Below are 22,924 nucleotides of genomic sequence, written 5' to 3' on the forward strand. Positions count from 1 at the left end.
CAACAGAACAATAATTTCAAAGGACTGAATTTTATAGCTCTTTAGAATGACGAATGTCACCTTTTCCATACAAGGTGAGTTCAGCTATTCATTTTATGGTCTTTTGGAGACAAACATACTGCCAACTCAAAAAATTGTATTTCCAATAAGTTGTTGTCACCAGTTAAAAACTCTTCTAGAAGTTTTCGAAAACAAGAGTGGAACATCTTTTCGCAGAGAAGTTGGATCTGTCTGAGCCACAAGATAACCTTGCTGATGAATTTATAAATATTGATTAAGAAAGAGAACTTTTGGCATTCTGGCTTTTGTTTTTTACTTGCACGTTTCTACAGTTTGTCCTCTAAATTTACATTTGGCTTTGCCCAGATTTCTGGCTTCTTTGTTTTTCTACTTACTGGAATGCCTGTGAAAGTGACTGGAGGAGATTGCCAAGAAATGCTGAAGCTGCTGCCGTTAGGGGTGAACTTGGCCGATCCTGGAATAGTCACGGGGGGTGTGGCCTGTTAAATAGGAAACGGAGAAAATTCTTATGAAAGATTTTTTTCCTTGGAGCCTTAAGCTCTCCTTACCTTACCAAAGTAGGGCCTTTAGGAATGGTCTAGCTGTATGAATAACTTGGAATAATTATCTAATAGGTAGAGATTAAATGGGGTCAAAGGAGTAGCCAGAAATAGATTTTCTTATATATAGCTAAGCAATCTATCAAGAAGAAGTTTTGTTTTTGTGGTGCTGGGAATTAAACCCAGGACTTTGTGCACACTAGGTAAGCACTTTTCCACTAAGCAACATCCTCAGCCCAACAAGACTCTTTTTGGCTGTCAATTTCTGAAAAAGAAATTTTATTATGTATACACATATTTATGATAGGTAATAGTAGTATATAGGTGTCCTATCAAATTTGGAAATATAAACTTATTGAGTAAACTGGGAAATGGTGTGCAAATTGGTATATTTTAGGAGTATACTTTAGTAATATGTATCAAAATTCTTAGAAGTGTAATAACTAATTCATAGAATACTAAGAATTCATTCTAAAGAAATGGATACAGGGATGTTCCTTGCAGAATTATGTATTATGTGTATTAAAAACCCTGGAAACAACATGAATATTCAATAATAGGAATACAGGTAAACACATCATGACATACCCAAAGAGTCATTAAAATGCTGTTGTTGAAGAAGGCTGATTGGCATGGGAAATGTTAGCAACACATTTATAGAAAAAAAATAATCCAGAGTAAAGACAGTGCTACTATAGAGTCCCCAGATTCCTCCATTTAAAAAAAGTGTCTATTCATAGACACAGAACAAAATCTTAAAAGACATACAAAAAAAAAAAACCAAAAACCAAAACCATTAACCGCGGGGACCTCTGGTTGTTGGGATTAGGGATGAATTTTTTTTTTTTTTTAGTGGGGCTAAGATATTAGAATTTTCTGTGCTGAATATTTATAATGACTAGAAACAGAAAAGTCCCAATATTATGAATACTTCCTTTTGGGAAGGACCTTTTATATCACCTAGTGTGGGTTCCAATTCTCTTATTACATAGATGAGCAGAATGATTTAATTCATTTTTTCAAGTCCATGATTTCTGGAGGGCAATAGTGACACATTAAAAACAAATGAATGAATTATTCTTTTTGACCAACAAGGGTCAGGAATTAAATTTATTGCACCAAGTAGTTTAATCAGAGCTCTATCCCATTGCTCTTGAGTTCAACACTGCTAAATAAGTGGCTGAATTCTTCCTCTGTAGGCTTAGTTTTTCTTATTACAAACATATAGACTAGTAGTGGTGGTTTTGTATCTGGGACCATGGAAAGTATTTCAGCAACACACAGCAAGGTTCAGAAACTGTTCATTCATGTTCCAGATAACTCAATAATTTCTCTTCTGAGAATTTAAGTCAGGCAGAGAGGTTCATAGTGGAGTTATTAATGATAGTGAAAAAATTGGACAGACCAAAAAGTAGATAGCTAAGGATCAGAGAAAGATTCAAACAATCTGGTGTTTCAATTTGAGTGGATACTACTCAGTTATATGGAAAGTTTATAAAACAGGGCTGGAAGAACACCATTACAAGTACATAAAGGAGATTTTTAAGGGTTACATAAGGTAGTTGAGAACCTTGGGGGTGGGAAGGAGTTTTAACCAGGCCCTGCATTTGCAGGATCTGTCTCTAAGGACTTGTCAGACTTTAGTGTGAATCAGCATCTGCTGGAGGGTCTGTCCCTTGCTCTGATCCTATAGGTCTGGGGGATTCCCAAGAATTTCCCTTCCTAACCAGTTCCCAGGTGATACTTGCACATTGACCTGGGGGATACTGAAAACCACTACCTCAGTCTGAGAATTAGTTACCCATTTAAAAGGCAGGGTATAAATGAGGTCCCAGATTTGGAGTAGTTCTATCATTGTACCAAAGCTTTCCAAGGCTTAGCTTTTTACTTATTTTTTTATTTAACAGATACTTATATGATGTCTCGGGCATCATTCTGAGGGCTTTACAATATTAAAAGATTTTAATCCTCATAGCAATCATTAAGGGAAGGAACCTTCAGCCAGCACTGGGAATCCAAGAATAATCATCCATCTATGTGAGATGTTGGCTTTAAGAGGAGAAAAAAAGTAAACTTGGCTACTGGGCTGCAGTATGTGAGTTGTTTTCCACTGAGGTATCTATTTCCAGGTCAGATGGCTACGGCTTTTGGTCAGTGTCAGAATGATCACTCTCCCAGTCCCGTGCCAGTCACCTGGTAAGCGTGGTCGGTGTGCACGAGGTAGAGGGTGGTGGGAGCTGAGCGGCTCAATGGTGTCATCAGTTTGGTGTCAGTTTTGGCACAAGGAGTTTCTGTTCTGCTGGAATCTGGGATGGGGAACATAGGAGGGGAAGCCAGGGACTGGGAGGGTGAAACTGGGGCCAGGCTGCTCAGTCCATCTGCCACTGAGTCTGTGTTGAGCTTGATCTCCGTGTAGTAGAAATCCTCCTCTCCATCACTGTAGTCAGAGTCTCCAACACGCCTAAAGCAGGAGAGAGCAAACAGATGTGCTCAGCCTTGAAATCTCACATGTTAGTCCTCTGTCTAGGATGCTTTTCTTCTCTCTCGTCTGCCTTGAAATCTCTTGCTTATCCTGCAATACTCAAATATCCATTTCTAGGGAGGTCTTTCTTGACATCTGCTTTCATCTGAACATGTCCACCCAAAGTTCATGTGTCAGAAACTTAGTCCCCGTACATTAGGGGACTATCTATATTAATGGTGTTTTTAAATGGGGCCTCTGGGAGGTAGTTAGGATAGATGAGGCCACAGGGTGGGGCCACCATGATGACTTTACTGGCTTTATAGGAAGAGGAAGAGAGACTCAAGCTAGCAGCATGCTCTGTCTCCCCACATCATGTCCTCCACCATGCTATGATGCAGCAAGAAGGTCCTTACCAGATGCTGAGCAGATGTTAGTACCATGGTCTTGGACTTTCAGCCTCCAGAACCATGAGCCAAATTAACTTCTATTTCTTATAAATTACCTGGTCTTGGGAATTTTGTAACAGCAACAGAAAATGGACTAAGATAAAGAAATCCATTCAATTATTCATTAGTTCAATCTTATGACAATAATTTATAAATCAATCAATCTAGTTTATCCACACTGTTCTAGAGCCTCCTTATACTATAGTGAATAAAACATAGACATTGCCTTGTTGGAACTCACTGTCTAGTAGATGAGACAGATGTTTAATATATCAGATATTGGTAAGTCCCAGAAAGAAAAATTCAGCAGCACAAGAGTGTCCTTGAGCAATGTAAGTGATTGGGAAGGGGCACGATACTTACCTAGAGTGTTCAAGGGAAGCCTTTCTGAGAAGGTGACATTTAAGCAGACACTTGCCTGAATGAAGTGAGGGAGAGACCATGTGGGCCTATGGGAAGGACTGGGGGAAGAGTTACATGAGGCTCCCTGGTGAGTCTGGTGCTTTCCAAGGAGTAGAGAGAGGCTAGTGTCTGGAGCTCAAGGCATGGCAGCACGGACGACCAGTGGCGTTTCACTGCCCACAGTGATGGCTTTAGCACTTATTCTGGATGTGATAGAACTCAATGGGGACTTTGAGAAATTGAAAGCATTTTTTTTTTTTTTAAAGGATCACTTTGGCTATTGACTAGAGGACAGGAGGGCAAGGACAGGAGTGCAAGGCTGTGCAAGGCTGTTGCTGAACACTGGCAGTGGCGGGGCCAGGTTGACAGTGATCCAAGTGGTGGGAAGTCAAAGTCTGGATGTGTTTTGAAGGTGAGGCATCAGGACTTTTAACTCCTCTTAGTTCTCTGTGCTCCCTGTAAAGTGTGTTCATCCCTTGAATTCACCACTTGCTGTGTTTCTGTAATTATCATATTATTTTGTAGTGCTGGGATGGAACCCAGGGCCTTTTGCCTGACTGGCAAGTGCACTGCCACTGAGCTACACTTGCAGCCCTGTAGTTTTTTCTGACCTGCGATCTCACTCTGATTGTTCTTCTCTAGGGATATGTCTCGCTGTTGACCTTTGTCCCTACATACACATCAGTGCATTTGGTGTGAGCAGGTACCTGTTAAATGTTGAACGATGAATTCAGCTGACGTTGTTGTTGCAGGGACCGAGACCATGGATTCTGGAGTTGGGCTTCACAGGCTCAGTTCCTGATTGACACTTCCTAATAGCGGGTTTGACTTTGGAAGCTTACACATGGCCCTCATGCCTCAGTTTCTTCACTTATAAAATAGGGATAATGAGTATGCCTGCTTTGACATGAGGACTAAATGAACAAAGTGCTCACAAGTGTACCTGACACATAATAAATTTGACGTGTTTTTTATTTTAAATAAAAATAAGGACTATGTTAAAAGGCTTCAATTTTCAGTATCACTAGGAAAGTATCTTTCCAGGTGCTTTCAAAGTTCTTCCTAAGTCAAGAAAAATTGTACTTTCCCACAGAAAGTTCTGAGTAAAATAAAATAACTATTTGCTTAGAAAATATTTATTAGACTTGTTGGCACCTGGTTCTATGGGATGGCTGAGAGAGACCACGGCACCCCTCATTTCATGGACATGTCCAGCAGCAGCTGCAGATCACTGACTCAGAACAAACGTGTTTCTCCACTAATGATCCCTACTAGAACCTAAAATAAGCTGCCCTCCCCAGGACTTTCTGTTTGGCCAAATCAGTGGCTTCTCCCAGTCTGGTTCCATTTCCCCTGAGCTCTCTGTGCCATATCAGGTCTGTTTGGGCTTGGCTTGCTGACCAGCATACCACTGAAGACCCCAGAGAGAGAGATGAAGAATGAGGATCTGTTCTATTCCTGTCCCACTTCCTTTCCAGTTAAAGGCAGGCTGCACTGCTGCTCGTTGCCAAGTGCTACTAATAGACACACAGACCTGGGGGAAATCGTGAGTCCTCCAGGGTGGTAAATCAGAGTCAGCCCTTAGTATACAAGAACCGAGTGTGATTTAAGAGAAAAACAGTGTGCTTTTTATACTGGCATGGTGTGCACTGTAGCTACATCAGAGGCAAGACATGTTTTCTCTGGGCTTTGACAGGCTCTCCTCCCACACCTACATACAGCTAGTACTTGTTAAAAATGCTGTGTCCCCATAGTCACATAATGATGCTCATGGATTAAGGTGAGGGCAGTTGTCTTTCCCAGTCATGAGAGCACTCAGACACAGGGCTTCATAAACATAGGTTGGCCTTAGAGTCCTACAAGGACCTTTCCTGGGGGGATGGCTGGCAGGGTTACAGTTCACTGAGCAATTCTAAGAGCACATCAGTAAAAAGGGGATACCTAGGGAAGCAAATAAAGTGGCTACATTTTGAATTCCACCCACTGTGAGTGTACCCTGGGAGTGCATAGGAAAATTTTGTGATACCACTCATGGTCTATATATATATATACACACACACACACACACATATATAGTGTGTGTGTGTGCTTCTAAGTGGGGCTGAAAAGGATTCAATTTTCTGGGCAGATGAATGAACTTTAAGACAAACACCCAGCATCTATCATCCAACACTCCCCCCGACTTCTTTAGAAAGCTAACAATTCTTGGCTATTGCTTCAGGAAGTTCTTTCTAAACCTTTAAATAACTCTTGTTATGTTATGAATTGTCTTGAAGTGGGGGTGATGTGCACAGCTATATTTCAATGCAGCACTACTTCACATACAGGCATACCGTGGCCAGGGAGCAAAAGCCCAAGCCACACTGCGCCAGACACACAGTGCTTGGTGACTTCTAGGGGCCACCCCAATCTGGTGTATTCTCATACATCACCCTGCAGAGTTAGGGAGCCAAATAACTGCTCTCTCCACAGTCATTCATGGAGCTGACCCTCACAGATTAGCAAAATTCCTTTTTTTCCCCTCTGCCTACACTACATTTTATGGATGATGTATTTCCTAAATTTATCCCTCACCAGGCAAATGACCATTGCACTTATTTCTCCACACCCATCTTGACAAAAGGATTCCTCTGTATCTAAACATGAAGGCTTTGTTGTGTGTTTGTGTCTGTCTTACACATACTGGTTGTGATGAACAGCTTCTCAGGGTCCCTGATAAGTCAGTCTCAGATGGCCACAGGACAAAAGCTGGAGACTGCCAAACACCACTGTAAGCTCAAAGGCTGTGGTGCCCCAAACTCCATTTTATCTTTCCTTAAGAGAGTTGTCATATAACACAAGGAAAAGTATAAATTTTATAAATAAGGCACGAATTTGAGCCACAGAAAGATTGAGCCATACCATCAGGCATTGTAAGAAGTCAAGCAGTAGACTTGACTGGGTGGTGGTTCTTAAAACCTTTTATAGGCAATATAGGATTTTGAGACTCAAAGTTATGAATATTCTCCACTGCAAAAAATAATTGCACATTTCATATTATAGATAATTTTAGGGGGGTCAAGAAACCCCTTGAAACACAACCATAGACCCCAGTTTAGGAACCCTTATTCTGGTATTGTATACTTTATAAGTGTTTCTCACACACGTTTGATCTATTACTCTCCTATATGATGGTGCAGAACTAGTCATTTTCAGGGGGAACTGGGGTTCAGAGCAGAGACCTGCCTAATGTGACTGAGTCAATCAGGTCTTACATTAAATCCCTGTTCTCTGTCCTGGGACATCCTGGCCTATTCTTGGAACTTGCCATCTCTCTAGAGATAAGGAAGAGCCAGCTGGCCCCACGTCCAGAACTCCTGAGGCACTGTGTCATGCAGTCTCTGGGCGCAAGTGGCCTACCATGAATCAACAGAGTCTACCTCAGGTATGAAGGGAGGGCTGCCTTACCCGAGATGAATGGTCCGGATGTGTTTTTGGATGCCTGCTGCAGTGCTCAGCACCTTGCCACAGTTCTTCCAGAGGCATTTGAACATCACCTTCATTGAGTTCTAGGAAGGGCAGAGAAAGATAACATTAAAATGAAAACTCACTCACTCATGTTCACTTTCTGTCATCCAACACTGCCCCCACTTCTTTAGAGAGCTAACAATTCTTGACTGTACCTCAGCAGTAACCATTGTAGGACCTTCCTGGGCTGGTGAGGATCTTGGTGACCTCAGACATTTCCCCAAATTCTTCATGAGAACCAAGTCCTTCTCTAGTATTTCAGATCATATTCACATAGATGGTCACAGTGGCATTAAGCAATAACAGTGGCTCACATACCAGTGTAGGTGCCAAGAGCTGTTCTAAGTGTTGATATCAGCTAATCCTAAAATGGGGATGCTAAAATTAATCTGTTCGACAGATGCATATAGAGCTTTAGTAAAAGTGCCCAGTCAATGATCTAGGTAATGGCAAAGCTAGAGTATGAATCCAGAAAGTCTGACTCTACAGTCCATCCTACCCATCAGTATGAAATTCCATGTTCTTCAATGAGAGTCTTAGTGTTTTTCCAAAAAATAATGCAGCACAGTGATTAAGGACACCATTTTAGATTTATCAAGTCCACAGTGTTCTTATTTATAAGAAATAAATAACAATAATACTATCTCAAGGTTATTATGAGAATTACATGAGGTCATGGAAACCAATCAGCAGAATACCAACAGGAGTAATCATTAATGAACAGCAGCTATTCTAGTATTATGGTATGCCTCCTGGAATGAATTTGATAGGGAATGAATTTCTCCAGGGAGCCTCTTCTCATTGGGATGCTATCTGTTTGCATACTGTTCCCATGGACAAGGTGAGAGTCATTTTCATATGCTCACCAAGTCCTAGTATGTTTTCCTCCCAGCCACATAGCCAGACCTCATTTCCCATCCTCCCTTGTAGCCAAGAGGGATCTTGTGACTGAACTATGTTGATGCAATGTGGAAAGGGTGACACATTCCTTCTAAGCCTCAAACCTAAAGTAATTCCCAGTATCACCTCCCAACCCATTCCACTGACCAGATGCAGAGGACACACAAGGATTTTGGTGACAGCAGAATCATTGATCAGGAGTTCTTCAACTTCTGCCTACCATGAACTAGTTGTCTGGTGCAACTATGGACTTCTTCTCAGAATAATCTTTTTAACATTTAAAAATAAAATACATAGAATTAAAAAGAAAAGCAAGTATACTGTTATACAGTTATAAAAATATTTAAAATATTTTGTGATAATATGTGCACTCTCTAATTCACTGATTAAATAACAAGATCTTGAAGTAGGTCTAATAATAGCTATGATTTCAGAGTAGTGTTAAGCATAAACAGTATTTCACATATCTACTAAAATTTTAATGTGATATGGAATATCTGTGATTTCTATTGGTATTAAAGTCACAGGTGGCACTAATATTATGGCTCGATGCCTTCAATCACAACTGTAGAACTGCAGGAAATGTTAAATTGTGTTTACAGGAAAAAGAAGGATATGCTTTCCTCCTTATCCAAGTCCTAGACCCTGCCCACAAATTCTACACACCCTGTGAGCACCTTTGACTTCAGGTTAAGAGCCCCTGCACTATGAGGAAGGAGCATGGGTCCCTGGAGGGCTTTGTGGGGGCAGAGACACCTCACCTCCCTTACTACCCCTACTGATCTGATTGGATTTAGGCATGAAAAATAAACAAATCCTTTTTGTGTTGAGGTGCTGAGGTTTGGAAATGGGTTATCCTAACAGAAAGCCTCCCTTGACCAACAAACAGCAGTAGTGACCCCTTTCCTGAACTGATAGAGGTAGCTTAGCTTCCGTCTACTAGAACTTCTGCCGTCACATCCTTGTGGTTCCTATCATCATATCCCTGGTTCAACAAGGCAACCATTCACGTGTTCAGAAGATGACTCATCTGGCTGCTATTGATGGGATCAGCATCCAGATATCTATGACAAGCACCCCCACTGGTGACTTCCTCTAGGTTTCTGAATTGAAGAAGCCCTTAGAAACTTCCAGAATTGATGAGGTCAGTTAGAGAAGGGCTGCTTTTAGCATGGTGAGCAGAGGACAGAGTGTAGCAGCATGTTGCTGCAGTCTGAGCAGATTCTTAGCCATGGAAGAAGCCCACCAGTTTCTGTGGGTTTCATGAGCTCATTGGTCTAATGTATACCAGAGGTTCTGCAAGGCAAGTAGCATTCAAGGGGCTGACCTCCCTTTTAACTGTGCAGCCCCTCGGTGCTCAGTGATGCTCCTTGTGCAATGTACAGTGCTGAGCTGAAGAAGCCGGAGCTGTTAGAGGGATATAAAGAGGCCAAGAGCAAAGGCATAAGTCAGAAGCCCTTTAGGATCCTCTTGAGTCCTGTTGTTCATTCTAAGCAGACAGTTTGTAATTTTCTGCTTCGCTGATTTCCTTGGGTCATGACTCTAAATACATGACATGTAAGCTGAGTCAAAAGGGGAATTTAGAATCCCAGTGACTAGGGAAGCTGAGGAATGAGGATCACAAATTTCAGGACAGCCTGAGCAATTTTGGTAAGGCCTCAAACAACTTAGTGAGACCCTGTCTCAATAAATAGGGTTGGGGATATGGCTAGGCAGTTAAGAGCCCCTGGGTTCATTTCCCAGTTAAAAAAAAAAAGTGGGGGAACTTAAATCTTACCCAACCTCAAAGTCCACAAAAGGATTTCTTTTTGGAATTTTTTTCTTCAAAGCATTATTTTATTTATAGTACATAACTTAACAATATAATGAACAAGTGCATTTTGCCCATTTTTCAAGTGATAAAGCTATACTATAGAAAATATCTTCCATTTAAGGGAATTAAAGACTCAAATCAAAATTACAGGTACCTGACTGTCCAAATTCAAAGTCATAATAAATAAAAATGCTTTTTGATTTATTTCTAACCTTTTTGCTGACCATATTCTTTCATTCATTGAACTAAATATCTGTTTTGCAAGGAATATTCCAGGTGATGGGATATAGAACAGAAAAAAAGAAGAGGTTGATTTTCAGGAAATGAAATTGTAGTGGTAAAGCAACATATTATAATATTTGATAACTGTTTCAGATGCAGCCCAAGGTGTCTACCAGGTGACTTTTGAGCTGGCACTGCACAGCTGGAGAAGAATCAGCCAAGCTAAGAGCTAGACTTTTCCAAGTCTTGAAGACAGGAAACAGATTGACAATAGTGGGTGGGGAGAAAGACGGATGTGCAGGAGGGAGCAGTCTGATAAGGCGCAGAGGTAGGTATGCCAGATCTTGGAGGGCTTCGTAGGTGAGAGTAAGAAACTTTGATTTTATTCTGAAAGAAGAGTTATTGAAGGAGGAGAGTAACACTACCTTGCTTCTGTTTCAAAAAAAGTTAGTCTGTTTTGGGGGAGAGAGCAAATAAGGGCACCAAGTGATTGGCTTAGAAGATTTGGGCCCTGAGGATGGAGAGAAGTGGACATGCCCACAACATATTTTGGGTTGAATATGAGGACTGATCAAAGGGATGGTGTTATAGATGACTCCCATGTTTTAGGTTTGAACACTGGATGGATGGTGTTCTGGTTATATTAAAACTGACATTCCTATTATATATCTCAAAAGGTAGCAGCAACTAGGAAGGAGCTCAGGAAAGTCAGAGCTAGAGATATGAATTTAGAATCAGGAGCTGAAGGAACATTTTACAACTTGGGTCTGGAGGAGATCATCTAGAATGATCAGAGCACTCTAGACACTGCTTCATGTGCTGTTCCAGGTTGGAGAACGAAAAGCAGCAGTCAGAGGGAGGAGGGACCAGGATGGTGTTAAAAGGATAAACAGAAGAAAGTGTTTCAGGAAAGAAGATGTGACCAACATTGTTGAAGAAGGGCTAAGGAGTGTCCCTTGGATTCGGCATATGGGGCTACTGGTGACCCAGACTATAGCAGGTTTTGTAGAGGAGTGGGGATGGAGATCAAACTGGGATAGACTGGAAAATAAGTGATATTTGAGCAATGAAGAGAGTAGATGCCAATTTTTCCCAGAAATTCTGCTGACCTATGAGCAGTCAAGGGGGGTGTTGGAAGATGGATACTGAAGTGAGTTCTTATGCAAATGGGAATGATTAGCAAACATAAGGAGAAATCGATAGTGCAGTAGAGATAATGGTTGAATTTTGCAGAAGATGAAAAAGGCGCCCATGACTGCCTTGGATGAGACGGGACATTCTCCGCAGGAAAAGGACGATTTAGATGTAGCTAGTTTGCCAATTTGGTGCAAGGGGGATAAAAAGCATTCCTTAATGAATGCTTCTGATTTTTCAGTGAGGTAGGAAGTAAGTTCAAAGCTCAGTGTAGAGTGAGGCTGTCTGGGAGGCTTGAGGAGATCCGAGAAAGTGATATAATTATCTTGAGAGAATGGGGGAAAATGGAAAAGACACATTATTTGCACATTCATGGAAGAAAAACAAGATTCTAAAAAATTACAAGATTTAGGCAGTGCCATTTGATCGTTTTTACCAATGAGTCAGATTGACAAAGTCTTGTATAATTAATGGTATTACACAAGATAAAGCCAGATTCCTTCTATACTGTAGGAATTATTTTAAGGTCTCCAATTGGGGATTGTTTTAGGAAATTATTATCACAGTGGTAGTTTTGTGCCAAAACAAGCATTGTAAGTTGCTTGTTCCTTGCCTGCACTAATAGTGAAGCATTTATATTTTAAACTGATAAGGAGTAAAGCTTCATCCTGGTTATAGAAAAATCAGTGTCATTGGTACAACTCCTTTCCTTAGTTTTCATTCATTAGTTCAAGTCAGGGTATCAGAACCCAACATACCAGGAAGCTGACCCATAATGTCCTCTCTCCAATCAACAAAGCGCTGACATATCTTGCAACTTCTTCTCTATGTCCCCTGGAATTAGGATAAATACCATCTGCAATTATTTATTCCCTCCTCAGTTGCACATTACTTCTTTAGGTTCCCTGCTTAAGGCTCCAAAGATGGGTGAGCTAAAGAGAATTAAGAAATGGATATAAAGAATCTGATAAGCTTTGCCTTCTCTTTTGTCTTTTGCTGAGTTTTAAAGAGGCAAGCTGTGGATGTACCAGGGAGATATTGGAGATACTGTACCAGGTAAGTACTAGAGATATGGGTTAAGCATGGGAAGCTCTTTTGGAGTAGGAACCCCAATTTATTGCCCAACAGTCTTATCTCAGTGCTTAATACAGCATCTGGTTCAATAGGCATTTGCTGTGTGCAATCTTGGGAAAGCTGTGTTTTAGGGCCTGCAGAGATGAGCCACATCTGTGACATCTTAATATGCTTAAATATTTTGTGAAATTCACCTTGTAAATGATCTGCATTCAAACATATTTGCCAAAAAGGTTACTATTCTGTAGAATTTCAGATTTCCTAGCACAGTTAAGACTTTTTCCCTTTTTTTTTTTTTTTAGCTGTAATTGAACAGGGGAGGCCCATGTTGATTCCCTGCCTAGTGAGAGCTGAATTACAGATGTTTTTCTCTTTATTCTATGTAGTATGTTTCTTTTCTAACCTTACATACCCTGCACCAGTAACTATATAAAGAAAGTGCAGATCTACCAGAAGAGAATGGGGAATTTGCTACAGGAAAAAATATTGTCTAATTTATGACTTGGGTCATTAACATAGCAATTGGAAGGCCTTTGTGCTGCATTGCAGTCTATAGGGATAGCTAGAGGAAGTTTCTGTGGATCTGCAGACAGTTGCAAATGAGGACTTAGAAACATAATTAGAGATAGTGGGAAGACTAAACTGTTTGGGGGAGGAAGCTCTCCTCAAACCACAGAGAGGCAGCTGTCTTTCTCCTTTCCCCCTTCTTTTTGAACACCCCATCTCACATTTACTATCCCATTGTATCTGAACCTGTCAGAGTTCTGTGCCCATCATTTCCTCATGCATAGATACCTGTCATCTGTAAATCTGGAATTGCCTATAACTTTGACCCAATTCAATTTTTAGGGAATCTATCTTAAGAATAATTCAAAATGTCTACAAAGATACATGTATCAAGATTCATCATATTGATTACTAGACTTGAGAAAAATTAGAAAGAACCTTAAAGGTGCCAATGGGGGGTGGTTACATTGATGCTGTACAACTGAGTTTTAAGTGGTCTTAAAAGTGAAGTTGTGTGCTGGGGCTGTAGCTCAGTGGCAGAGCACTTGCCCTGCACATGTGAGGCACTGGGTTTGATCCTCAGCACCACATTAAAAAAATAAACAAATAAAGACATGTTGTTCATCTACAACTACAAAAAATTGCTTAATTATTTAAAAAAGGATGTTTGTCTTTTTTTTTTTCTTTTCTCTTCTTTCTTTTGCAGTGCTGGGGACCAAACCCAGGGCCTTGTGCATGCAAGACAAGTGGTCTACCATGGAGCCACATTCCCAGCTCCCAAGGTCGTTCTTGAATCAAAGATGAGGCCCCTTAAATGGCAGTTTAGGACTTTTCAAAGTTCTCTCACTACATCCACTTGAAACCAATACTTTGTCTACAGACAGACTACTAGCTGTTATACTAAAGGAAAGCAAGCCACGGAAGGAGGAGAGCATGAAAAAATAGCTAAATAAACAACACCCAGTTTGCTGCACCAGTCCAAGCTCCCCCAAGAAAGCCAAACCAAGCAAAGCTGCTGGCAGAGTCACAGTGGCCAAGTATGAACAGCCCATCTGTGTTCCAATCCTGGCTTCTCCTCAAGGCTCTAACAGATGTTCACAGAGCTGGAATGTCCGCAAACGCTTGGAACAACAGCTGAAAATTCACCCTTAATGGAAAGCACTTCTGCGGAACGCTAGAGCCAACGCCAGCCGACTTTGGGTCTAACAGAACAGTCCTCATCACATCAAGCAGCTGAGAGGATTGAGGAAGGGTGGAGGGAGGGCACCATTGATTGGAACTTCCACACATCTATCTCATTTAACATTTACAACAGCCTCATGAGGAGGTGACTCTCCAGGCAATCATAGCAGACTCCAGAATCTCACATAAGCCTGATATAAGATGCACAGAAGCATCCAGACAAGCTCTTTAAGGACACCCGAGTAGGGAGCTGTGGGCTCCAACGATTGTACAGAACTTTCTAGGCATTCTTTAGCTTTGAGCAGCTTCCAGGCCATCTCTGAGACCAACTGCTTTGGGCTATAAGCTGGTCTCCCTGACCTCTCTGCTCACCCTTCCATTGGTGAGCCTGAATCCAGTTTTTAATCTGGTTCATACTTGGGATATATGGAGTAGCTTCTATTTTCCTGACAAAATCTAGATTGATACACAGGACTATAGGATGACCACTGATGGTCACCTTCAGTTCCAGGAGTAGAATCATGGCTTGATTTTGAAGTATTCTGTGGCATGCTATGGAAAAAGTCCAATTAAGGGTATATTCCAGAAGGCACATTACCACCTAGGCAGCCTGGGGTCAGTATCACATTGCCTTTTCTTAGGCGAATAAGATCTTTCAGTATGTATTCTTAATATAGCTGTCTGTGTGTACATGCTGGAGTGCATGCTGCTATGGACAAGTTTCTCCAGAGTAAATCAGTATCCCTGAGAGATGGAGAGGGTCTAATTATTCTGTGCTGTATTGTACATGCTTCCTCAGCCTGTCTCATAGGAATCTACACCTCTTGGCAGAAGCTTTGATGGCTCTTTCAGGGTCAAGAGGTCTACTCAGACCCTCAGCCTTATGCATGTCACCTTACCTTTGTGGGCTTCCCTCTACCCCCTTTATTTGTAAAATGAGAGGACTAAATATGAGAGGACTAAATGAGATCAGTAGTTTTTTTTTTTTTAATTTAGTTTTGGGTTTTCAAGGTGTGTGAGGTTAGTGCCAAGTAATGAGTGATTTCAAATGCATGACAAGTATAGATTAGACATCTCCCACCTATATGAACTGTGGCTTAATGCTGTGGTGATGAGTAAATACAAATATAACAAAAAAGATTTTCATAAATGGAATAACACAGAATATATTCTTTCATGTCTGAATATTTTTAAGATTCATTGTTTTGTGTACTGGTAGTTCTTTCCCTTTTATTGTAGTGTAGTATTCTTCTGTGTGAATATACCACAACTTGCTTATTCATTTATCTGTTGATGGATATTTGGGTTGTTTACAGTTTGTGGTTATAATGAATAAAGCTGCTATAAACATTTGTCTACAAGTCTTTCCGTGAGCATGTGTTTTCTTATCTCTTAGGTAAATACATACTCAAGAGTAGAATTGCTGCGTCATATGGTAAGTATATATTTAACTTTGCAAGAAACTGCCAAACTCTTTTTTATAGAGTAGTTATACATTTTATATTACCACCAACAAGGAAGGAGAGCTCCTGTTGACAACACTTGTTATTTTGTAGCCCCAATATACATGCTGTTATGATTCTATGGACTTTAAGTTCTACAATAGGCATCATTAATCCCCAGTGATGCAAGTCAGATTAGTAGTGGCCTGGTTGGGGGTAGGAGTGCCTATGACCTCTGAGTGGCAAAAGTGGTGCTTGCCTTGAGTGAAGTGATTATTCAGGTGCAGACACTGTTAAAACTCACTGAAATGTATGCTAAAAATAGGTCCTTTTTATTCCATAGAAATTATACCTTAGTAAGAGTGATTTAAAATGATTTCTGTATTAACAAATGGATTCATGAATTAATAGAAATCCCCAGTCATTCCATATATTCTCAATCAATGAATTCTAGAAATGCAATTCATCTTTGGGGACACCTGTACATTTCTAGATAAGATGCAGTGGTCCTTTAATGTAGAAAGGTTGAGGCTGCGTTAGATGATACCGGAAGTCCTTGGAACTCCAATGCTGGGGTCTTAAACACCACACAGCTCGCTATTCTAAGACCTTGTTACTAAAGGCCTACACCTCACTCTTCTTTTCCCTTGGTCCTCTCCATGAGCCAATCAATTCGTTGCCCTGGCTGACAATGCTGTGTCAGCTCAGTGAAATTGCACGGTTGACCCCAAGCTGCTCTTGGGAGCCCCGTGCTCCCAGCAGTTGCCAGCAGTTGGAACAGTGGGTCTATTTCTGGAGCAGCACTTCTTGAGAGAGGCACTCTCTGCTCAAAATTAATGGGTTAGGAATTAACTCAGCGGAGAAACTGGCAACACACTTATTTGCGAGGGTTTTATCAGTTTGTTTTCTTTTTTGGAGCAATCATTCACAATTTAAAGTGATTCATTGCTTTTTGGGTCTGAAAGATTGAAAATGCAGAGTGTGGCAAATGATGAACCCCCCCCCCCCCACCCCGTGTACTGCTGTACAGCTGTTATTGAAAGCACCTTATGTTAACTCAGCGCTGTCTTCTCTGATTTGAAATTCTCTTCAATACATAGGTAAAACTGTTCATGGTCAAGATATCTGAAATAAGTGAAAATGAGGAAGGCTGAATCCTGAGTAGGTTTTGTATTACACTCTAATTTCTGCCACTGTCATTGCTATCCTCACTCAGCTTAAGGGGCCTTCCCAGTTGTCAACTGGATAAAAAGGTGAGCAGATTAGTGGCTAACATTTATTGATCTACACATCTCTCATATAATCCTCATAAGAGCCCACAGACATGGTGCTACTGTTATCCATATTTTATAGATGAGGAAATTGGGGCTGAGAGAGGCCAAGTGATTTGCTTAAGGTCACAGAAATACTGGAGTTGTCATGCCACTTTCAGAAGGCACAGAATCCAGAACCTGACAGAATAAGGAGTCAGGTATGGAAAGGAGCACATAAATAACTATCAGCACTTTGGGTTTTCTATGGGTCTTTCAGAATTGAAGGTTAACTCTTAGCTTTCCATAGAATTTGTTTTCAAGGTAATCAGTAGCTGTATTTAGGGTTACTGCATCACCCTGTGGTCATAACAGGAATTGCAACTCCCCAAAGTCTCAGAGCCCTGGCTCACAGGTCCCCATCTGAAATCTCAAAGGAAAAATTCTGCTAGAACTGGCCAGGAAAAAGTTGGCTGACTCACCTACAGAGCCAGGAGAACAGCCTTTCCCTTCACACATTCTCCCTCCCTTGGCTGCAGGTCCTCTTAAGAGGAACGGATGCTTCAGGAGGAAGTAAATTCCCCAGGAGGTAGCCTGAGTTCCTTTCTCTGAACCTTCTGCACCCTGCTCCTACCTTGCCATGTAGCTTTGTTTGATTATTTCCCCTCCATGTTGTTTTCCTCTGTGGGCAGAGGGAAATGTTGATCCTTCAAATTAATCTGCCTGCAGAGTTTCCTCTTTGTTCTTTCAGCTAAGCTGATCTTGTTTTTGCCATGTTATAAGCTATACAAACTTGGACAATTCACGTAACATCAAGGAGCCTCCTCTGTAAAATGGGATAAGGGTATACCAAAGATTTTTGGTGTGATAAAATGAAATGCTACATTTAAAAGTATTTGGTAAACTGTAACTAAAAATAAACATGTAACAAAACATGAAATGTGATTATTAGAAAATGTATCTCTTAGTCATAGTAAGAGGCAATGCCTTATCTGCGCTGTGCACTGAGTATTAATTTTTTTACATAAAGTGGAACACAGATCTCCAGAAGAGGCAGTGAGTGTATGCTCTGGGGAGAGATGGGAGGAGGGATTAGGCAGCTTCCATAACCACAAGTCATTCTCAGACATAGGGAATTCCTCCTGCTTTGTTAAAAGTCCTACAAGGTCTATTAAAATGTCGCCTCATCCCAGAACTATACTCACATTTGACCTTTGTGAATGTCTCCAGAGAGGTGTGATTAATACCTGTTCATCTGTTTTACAGATGAAGAGGCTGATGATCAGAGAGGGAAGGAGATTTTCTTAGGTTCTCAGGGTAGTGAAGTTCAGTTTAGAAAATGGAATTTTTTGCTTTCTGATGAGGGCATGTTAATTTATCATATATCATATTACTTCTTTGTAACACAGAACATACAGCTTCTCAACTTTTTTTTGACAATAAGCCACAGTAAGAAACACATTTTTGCAGTCTACACTCACACACAAATATAGGACTGAAATGAAAACATCCTGACCCTTATACATAGTACATTCTAGTTTGTCCTATTAATTAAAGAGTACTTATTCACAACTCATCAAATCAATTCACAACCTATTAGGGAATTAAGACTTGCAATTTGGAAGAACCTGATCTAGAAAGTTCTCAATTTCCACAGGATATATGATTGTTACAACTGATCATGGTTTCAAATGAATATTATGAATCTGAGTAAATACACAGGAATATAAATTGATCTCAGAGAGTTCCACCAGCTAGGACATGTTGTCTAGTTCAAGCAAATTAATATGCTTAACTCTTAGAAAATGTAATTTTAAATGCTTTGAAATCACTGTATTAGTTACTTTGTTCTACCACATCGTTATGACAGTATTGATCATGTACCATTATTATTGCCTCTGGACACTTCACTTCCTATCCACTTAATTTTCAACACTTGAAGGAAGGAGCTAAACTTTATTCTCAGGACATGAAGCATTTTGCCTGATGGGTACCCCATAAAAGTTGGTTCACTAAATAAATTTTTAAAAAACCAATGGTAACACTTTCCTGCTATTTTCACTATTAAAAGTAATTTTAAGGGCTGGGGTTGTAGCTCAGTGGTTGAGCGCTTGCCTCGTATGCATGAGGCACTGGATTCTATCCTCAGCACCACATTAAAAAAAAAAATAAAAATATATTGGAAAAAAAGTAATTTTAAGTCCAAAAGACCAAGACAACAACTTGATCCATGTAAAATCCTAGAATTAAAAATCAGATCAATTCCTATCGAATTGAGGGAGAATTCATAAAGAAGGAAGGATAAACATGGTTCTCACTTTTTTCATTCAGACCTCCTTACAGAGGAGGCCTGTGCCCTTCAACTAAATGTCATCTTGTACTGAAGCTGCTTTTCTTTTCCTTTGGGGACTTGACTATTCCCTAATTTAGCCGAAACTTGCAGATCTTCAATACAAGTGACCCAATGCAACCAAAATGCAATGCAAGAGTATAAAGTGTGGCTCAGTGGATACCTTAGAAACTAAGTTTATGACAGCTCTCAGCAATGCACTTTGAAAGCACTGGTGGTTCTCTGTGCTGTGAGTCCTTGCACTGATGAGAGTCAGGACTACACTCTCAGATACCTCCAGAGAGAAACCTGGGCAGCTCAAACAGTAGACAAAACTTCAGGTCCCAGCTACTGTCCTGCCAGGCGGTACCCTTGGATGCAAGTGCCAGTGCTCTCTCTGACTGGTCAATGAGACCTAGCATCCCCAGGGCCCACAGGATGCCAGAATGACTCCACTGCTACATGATAAACTAGGGTGCAATGACAACTCTTTAGGCCTTTGCCTCTGGGAACGACAGAAGGTTACACTGATGTCCTCTTATCTGAACCAAAAAAGCTGGCCCTTATTGGCCCTTTTACACAGCCAGAGACAGTTCCTGTACCACCTCCACTGCCACACATGCTGAGCCACGCTGAGAGATGCCAGAGGGAAGGGGTTGGACCAATGCCATCTCTTGTTTGCCTTTTGGAAATGAATCAGGGAGGAAAAAAAGGTATGCATTGTACTCCTTAAGGCTTTGCCCTGGATTTTTGTGGACAGTCATTAATAATGACACTACTGATACAAATTTAAAAACAAATATATAAAACCAGCTTCTTATTGACATGATAACTTAAAATAATATGATGTCAAAATGTTTTCCACATTTAGCTGTATGCTTCTGTTATTCCATGAAATAGAAATGCTTCTGAAAAAAAAAACTGTGAGCAAAATTAATAATTTAAATGTAGCTGAAGAGAATGAAAAGAATATGAGCTTTATGTTCAGGAAGATCTGGGTTTGATCAGGGGCTCTGGCCCATTCCAACAGGGGCAATTAAATGTATGAATTCCCTGATGCCCAAATTCCATAGGCTTACCATACAGGACTGCAGCGAGGACTAAATAAAAATGTAACCAATTAACTTATTTTATTGATTAATTAGACCTCCTTTTAAATTTTTGTTTAGTGGTGATTTTCAGTAAGTAAAATGTGCATATGTTTTATGTCAGCTTTCAAGTATATTTCACATCTGGTTGTACAAAAATGAGATACAAAGTATTCTTCCTAACAATCCTTCAGGGATGATTGAAGCAGGGAAGAGAAAAAGATATTAACAAATTTTTTTTTTTTTTTTACGATATGAAAAAATTATTCTCACGAGGAGAGTGAACTAATTAACAAATGACGTTTAAGTCCGTTTTCTAATTTCAAATACCGGTAAGACCTAGAAGATGGGGCATGTAACATATCAATATTTCAATTATTTTTGTCTTTAATTGAGACGAGTTTACTTAGAAACTTCTAAGTCCATTAAAGGGGAAGGTAGTCTGCTTGTGGTTATGCGAAGGAAGGCGAGATTAGCACCCTGACCATGCTCAGAGTGTCCCTCCGGCGGCACACCCACCTTTCTTTTCCTGGGAATGGGCTCATCAAAGAGCAGGTTGCTGGCCTCCGCCTCGTCAATGCCATCGTCTGGCTGTGCGGGACTGCGGAAGGGCTTGAAGCTGTCGGCGGACAGCGGCGGCGACGGTGTGGATGGGTTGGACTGGTCGCTGGGGGCGCTCCAGCTCCAGTAGCCGCTGCTGCTGGTACTGGAGGGCACGCAGCCGCCCTCTTTCCAGGATCCGCTGAGGCCCTCTGCAGGCACACAAACGCAAGTCAGTGGGGCTGCTCCGCGGGGGCCAGGTGCCTTAGCCATCCCGCTCAGTAATTTACAACAGGTGGGTATGTAAGTTTGCATCCTATTTGTATATCCTCCCTCCCCCAGTCAATTATACTTTATAAACATTTAGTTATTTTAATCATGTGATGAAACAGGTTTTTCTGAGTTCTCTGATGGGCAGCACTAGTTCCTTGGGATTGTGTGAAAAAAAAAAGAGATTTTCTTGTTCATGAAGTTTGGGGAGCTCTGGGTTTGTTTGCAGTATATCTGGGAGGGATATTATTTACAGAATTCTCCCAAATTATTTGGGCACACAGTCCCCCACCCCCCACCCCATCCCAATTTTTTTAAGAAGGAAGGACTCATTAAATTGTTGATTTTAGGAATACATTATAGGAAGTCAGTTTATGATTTAAGACTCTAAAAGAAATAATTATTTTTGGATAGTTACCTAAAGCCATTTTTCAAGCTGTCAAATAATAGTGCCTTACATTCTAAGTGTGTTTTACATCTTACAAAGTGCACTGGCATCCTAAGTGTTGTGGCACTTGCCTGTAATCCCAGCATCTTGGGAGGCTGAGTCAGGAGGATTACATGTTCCCAGGCAGCCTTAGCAATTTAGAGAGATCCTGTCTCAGAATAAAAAATAAAAAGGACTGGGAGTGTAGCTCAGTGGTAAAGCCCCACTGGGTTCAATCACCAGTTCCAATCAATCACCACCAAAGCTCACTGGCAAAGGCTCAAGCACTGTTACATCTGCCTCTCAGAGGAAAGGTTTTCCCAATCTTACAGACTCTGAGGCAGCAGGAAGTTAAATGACTTGCCACTTGACTAGTAAGTGTGATCCTGGTGGGTCTGGGGCTCAAGCCCTAGTCTGTCCCCCTTGCCCTTGATTTAATGAGTGCATGTGAATCCTATGAATGTCCTATATTTTCTCTGGCAAACTGGGATCAGGTAAGAATTGGCAATAATAAGTGATAAGATTGGTGTTTAATTTTACCTTTCCTCTTGTGGTGGAAAACACTATGGGAAGGTTTTGCTAATGGAGAGGGTGTTTTTAATCACCGAAGGTTTGCTTTACTTCTCAAAATGCCCAATCTTAATTAGCAGTTGTATGAATTCTACTTTCTTTCTGGATAACTTTTCTTCCATATTTATGTGCATTTTGAATATATTAAAACCATACTATTCTAACTACAAGGAGGAAAAAAAATCCCCAAATGCCTCATTAAAAAAATACTATTAATGTCTGTATAATTAGTAATGAAGTCAAGACTAGCATTCATGGAGAAACTCAACTACCTTATCTAATTATAGAATTTCCAGCATATACCTTAACTATGTCAAGCAAAAAGTTTAGTTAAAGGCATGATGTTTTAAAATGAAAATGAAGTGGCCCAGTTCATTATAACCAGGTGCCAGAATTAAATGGTCATTTACAGAGGCTCACACCCTGCCAGCAGAAAAGCCAAATTATCATCTCACTCCCTATATTCTAACAGACTGATAACCTTAGTGGAGTGGAGCTGCCTTTTATCATCAAGAAAGCTCCATTCAGGATAACAGCACGTTAAGGGGAGCCCATGGACAGCCATAGGTGATGTTGCTTGGTGTGAAAACCTCACTTGGAAAGCCCAGGTGGCTAATAAACACACCCCAGTATGCACTTGTACAAGAGAATCAAGTTCATGGTGCTAGATGTGTAATCACGTTAAGTGTGAGGAATTGAATTTATTTTGAGAACTATTAATACAGTTGTGATTACATTGCTTCACATCAATGCCAAAAGTTAATTTGCTTATCGGTGAGTGATATTTCCTTTAGGAA

The 22,924-nt window shown here is 40.7% G+C and overlaps 1 protein-coding gene across 1 annotated transcript in view; it reads right to left on the bottom strand.

Moving 5' to 3' along the window:
- The window catches only part of Znf704 (zinc finger protein 704), a 195,487-nt gene that overhangs the window by 21,878 nt on the left and 150,685 nt on the right, over positions 1-22,924 (bottom strand). The window contains exons 4-7 of the mRNA XM_048782737.1: positions 20,840-21,072; positions 7,320-7,420; positions 2,754-3,021; positions 396-500 (exon numbers count right to left, since the gene is read on the bottom strand). Of these exons, the coding sequence (XP_048638694.1) occupies positions 396-500; positions 2,754-3,021; positions 7,320-7,420; positions 20,840-21,072 (707 nt within the window). The remainder of the gene's footprint in view (positions 1-395; positions 501-2,753; positions 3,022-7,319; positions 7,421-20,839; positions 21,073-22,924) is intronic.

Source organism: Marmota marmota, unplaced genomic scaffold, assembly GCF_001458135.2.
Source record: "Marmota marmota marmota unplaced genomic scaffold, marMar, whole genome shotgun sequence".
In the NCBI taxonomy this organism is placed as follows: domain Eukaryota; kingdom Metazoa; phylum Chordata; class Mammalia; order Rodentia; family Sciuridae; genus Marmota; species Marmota marmota.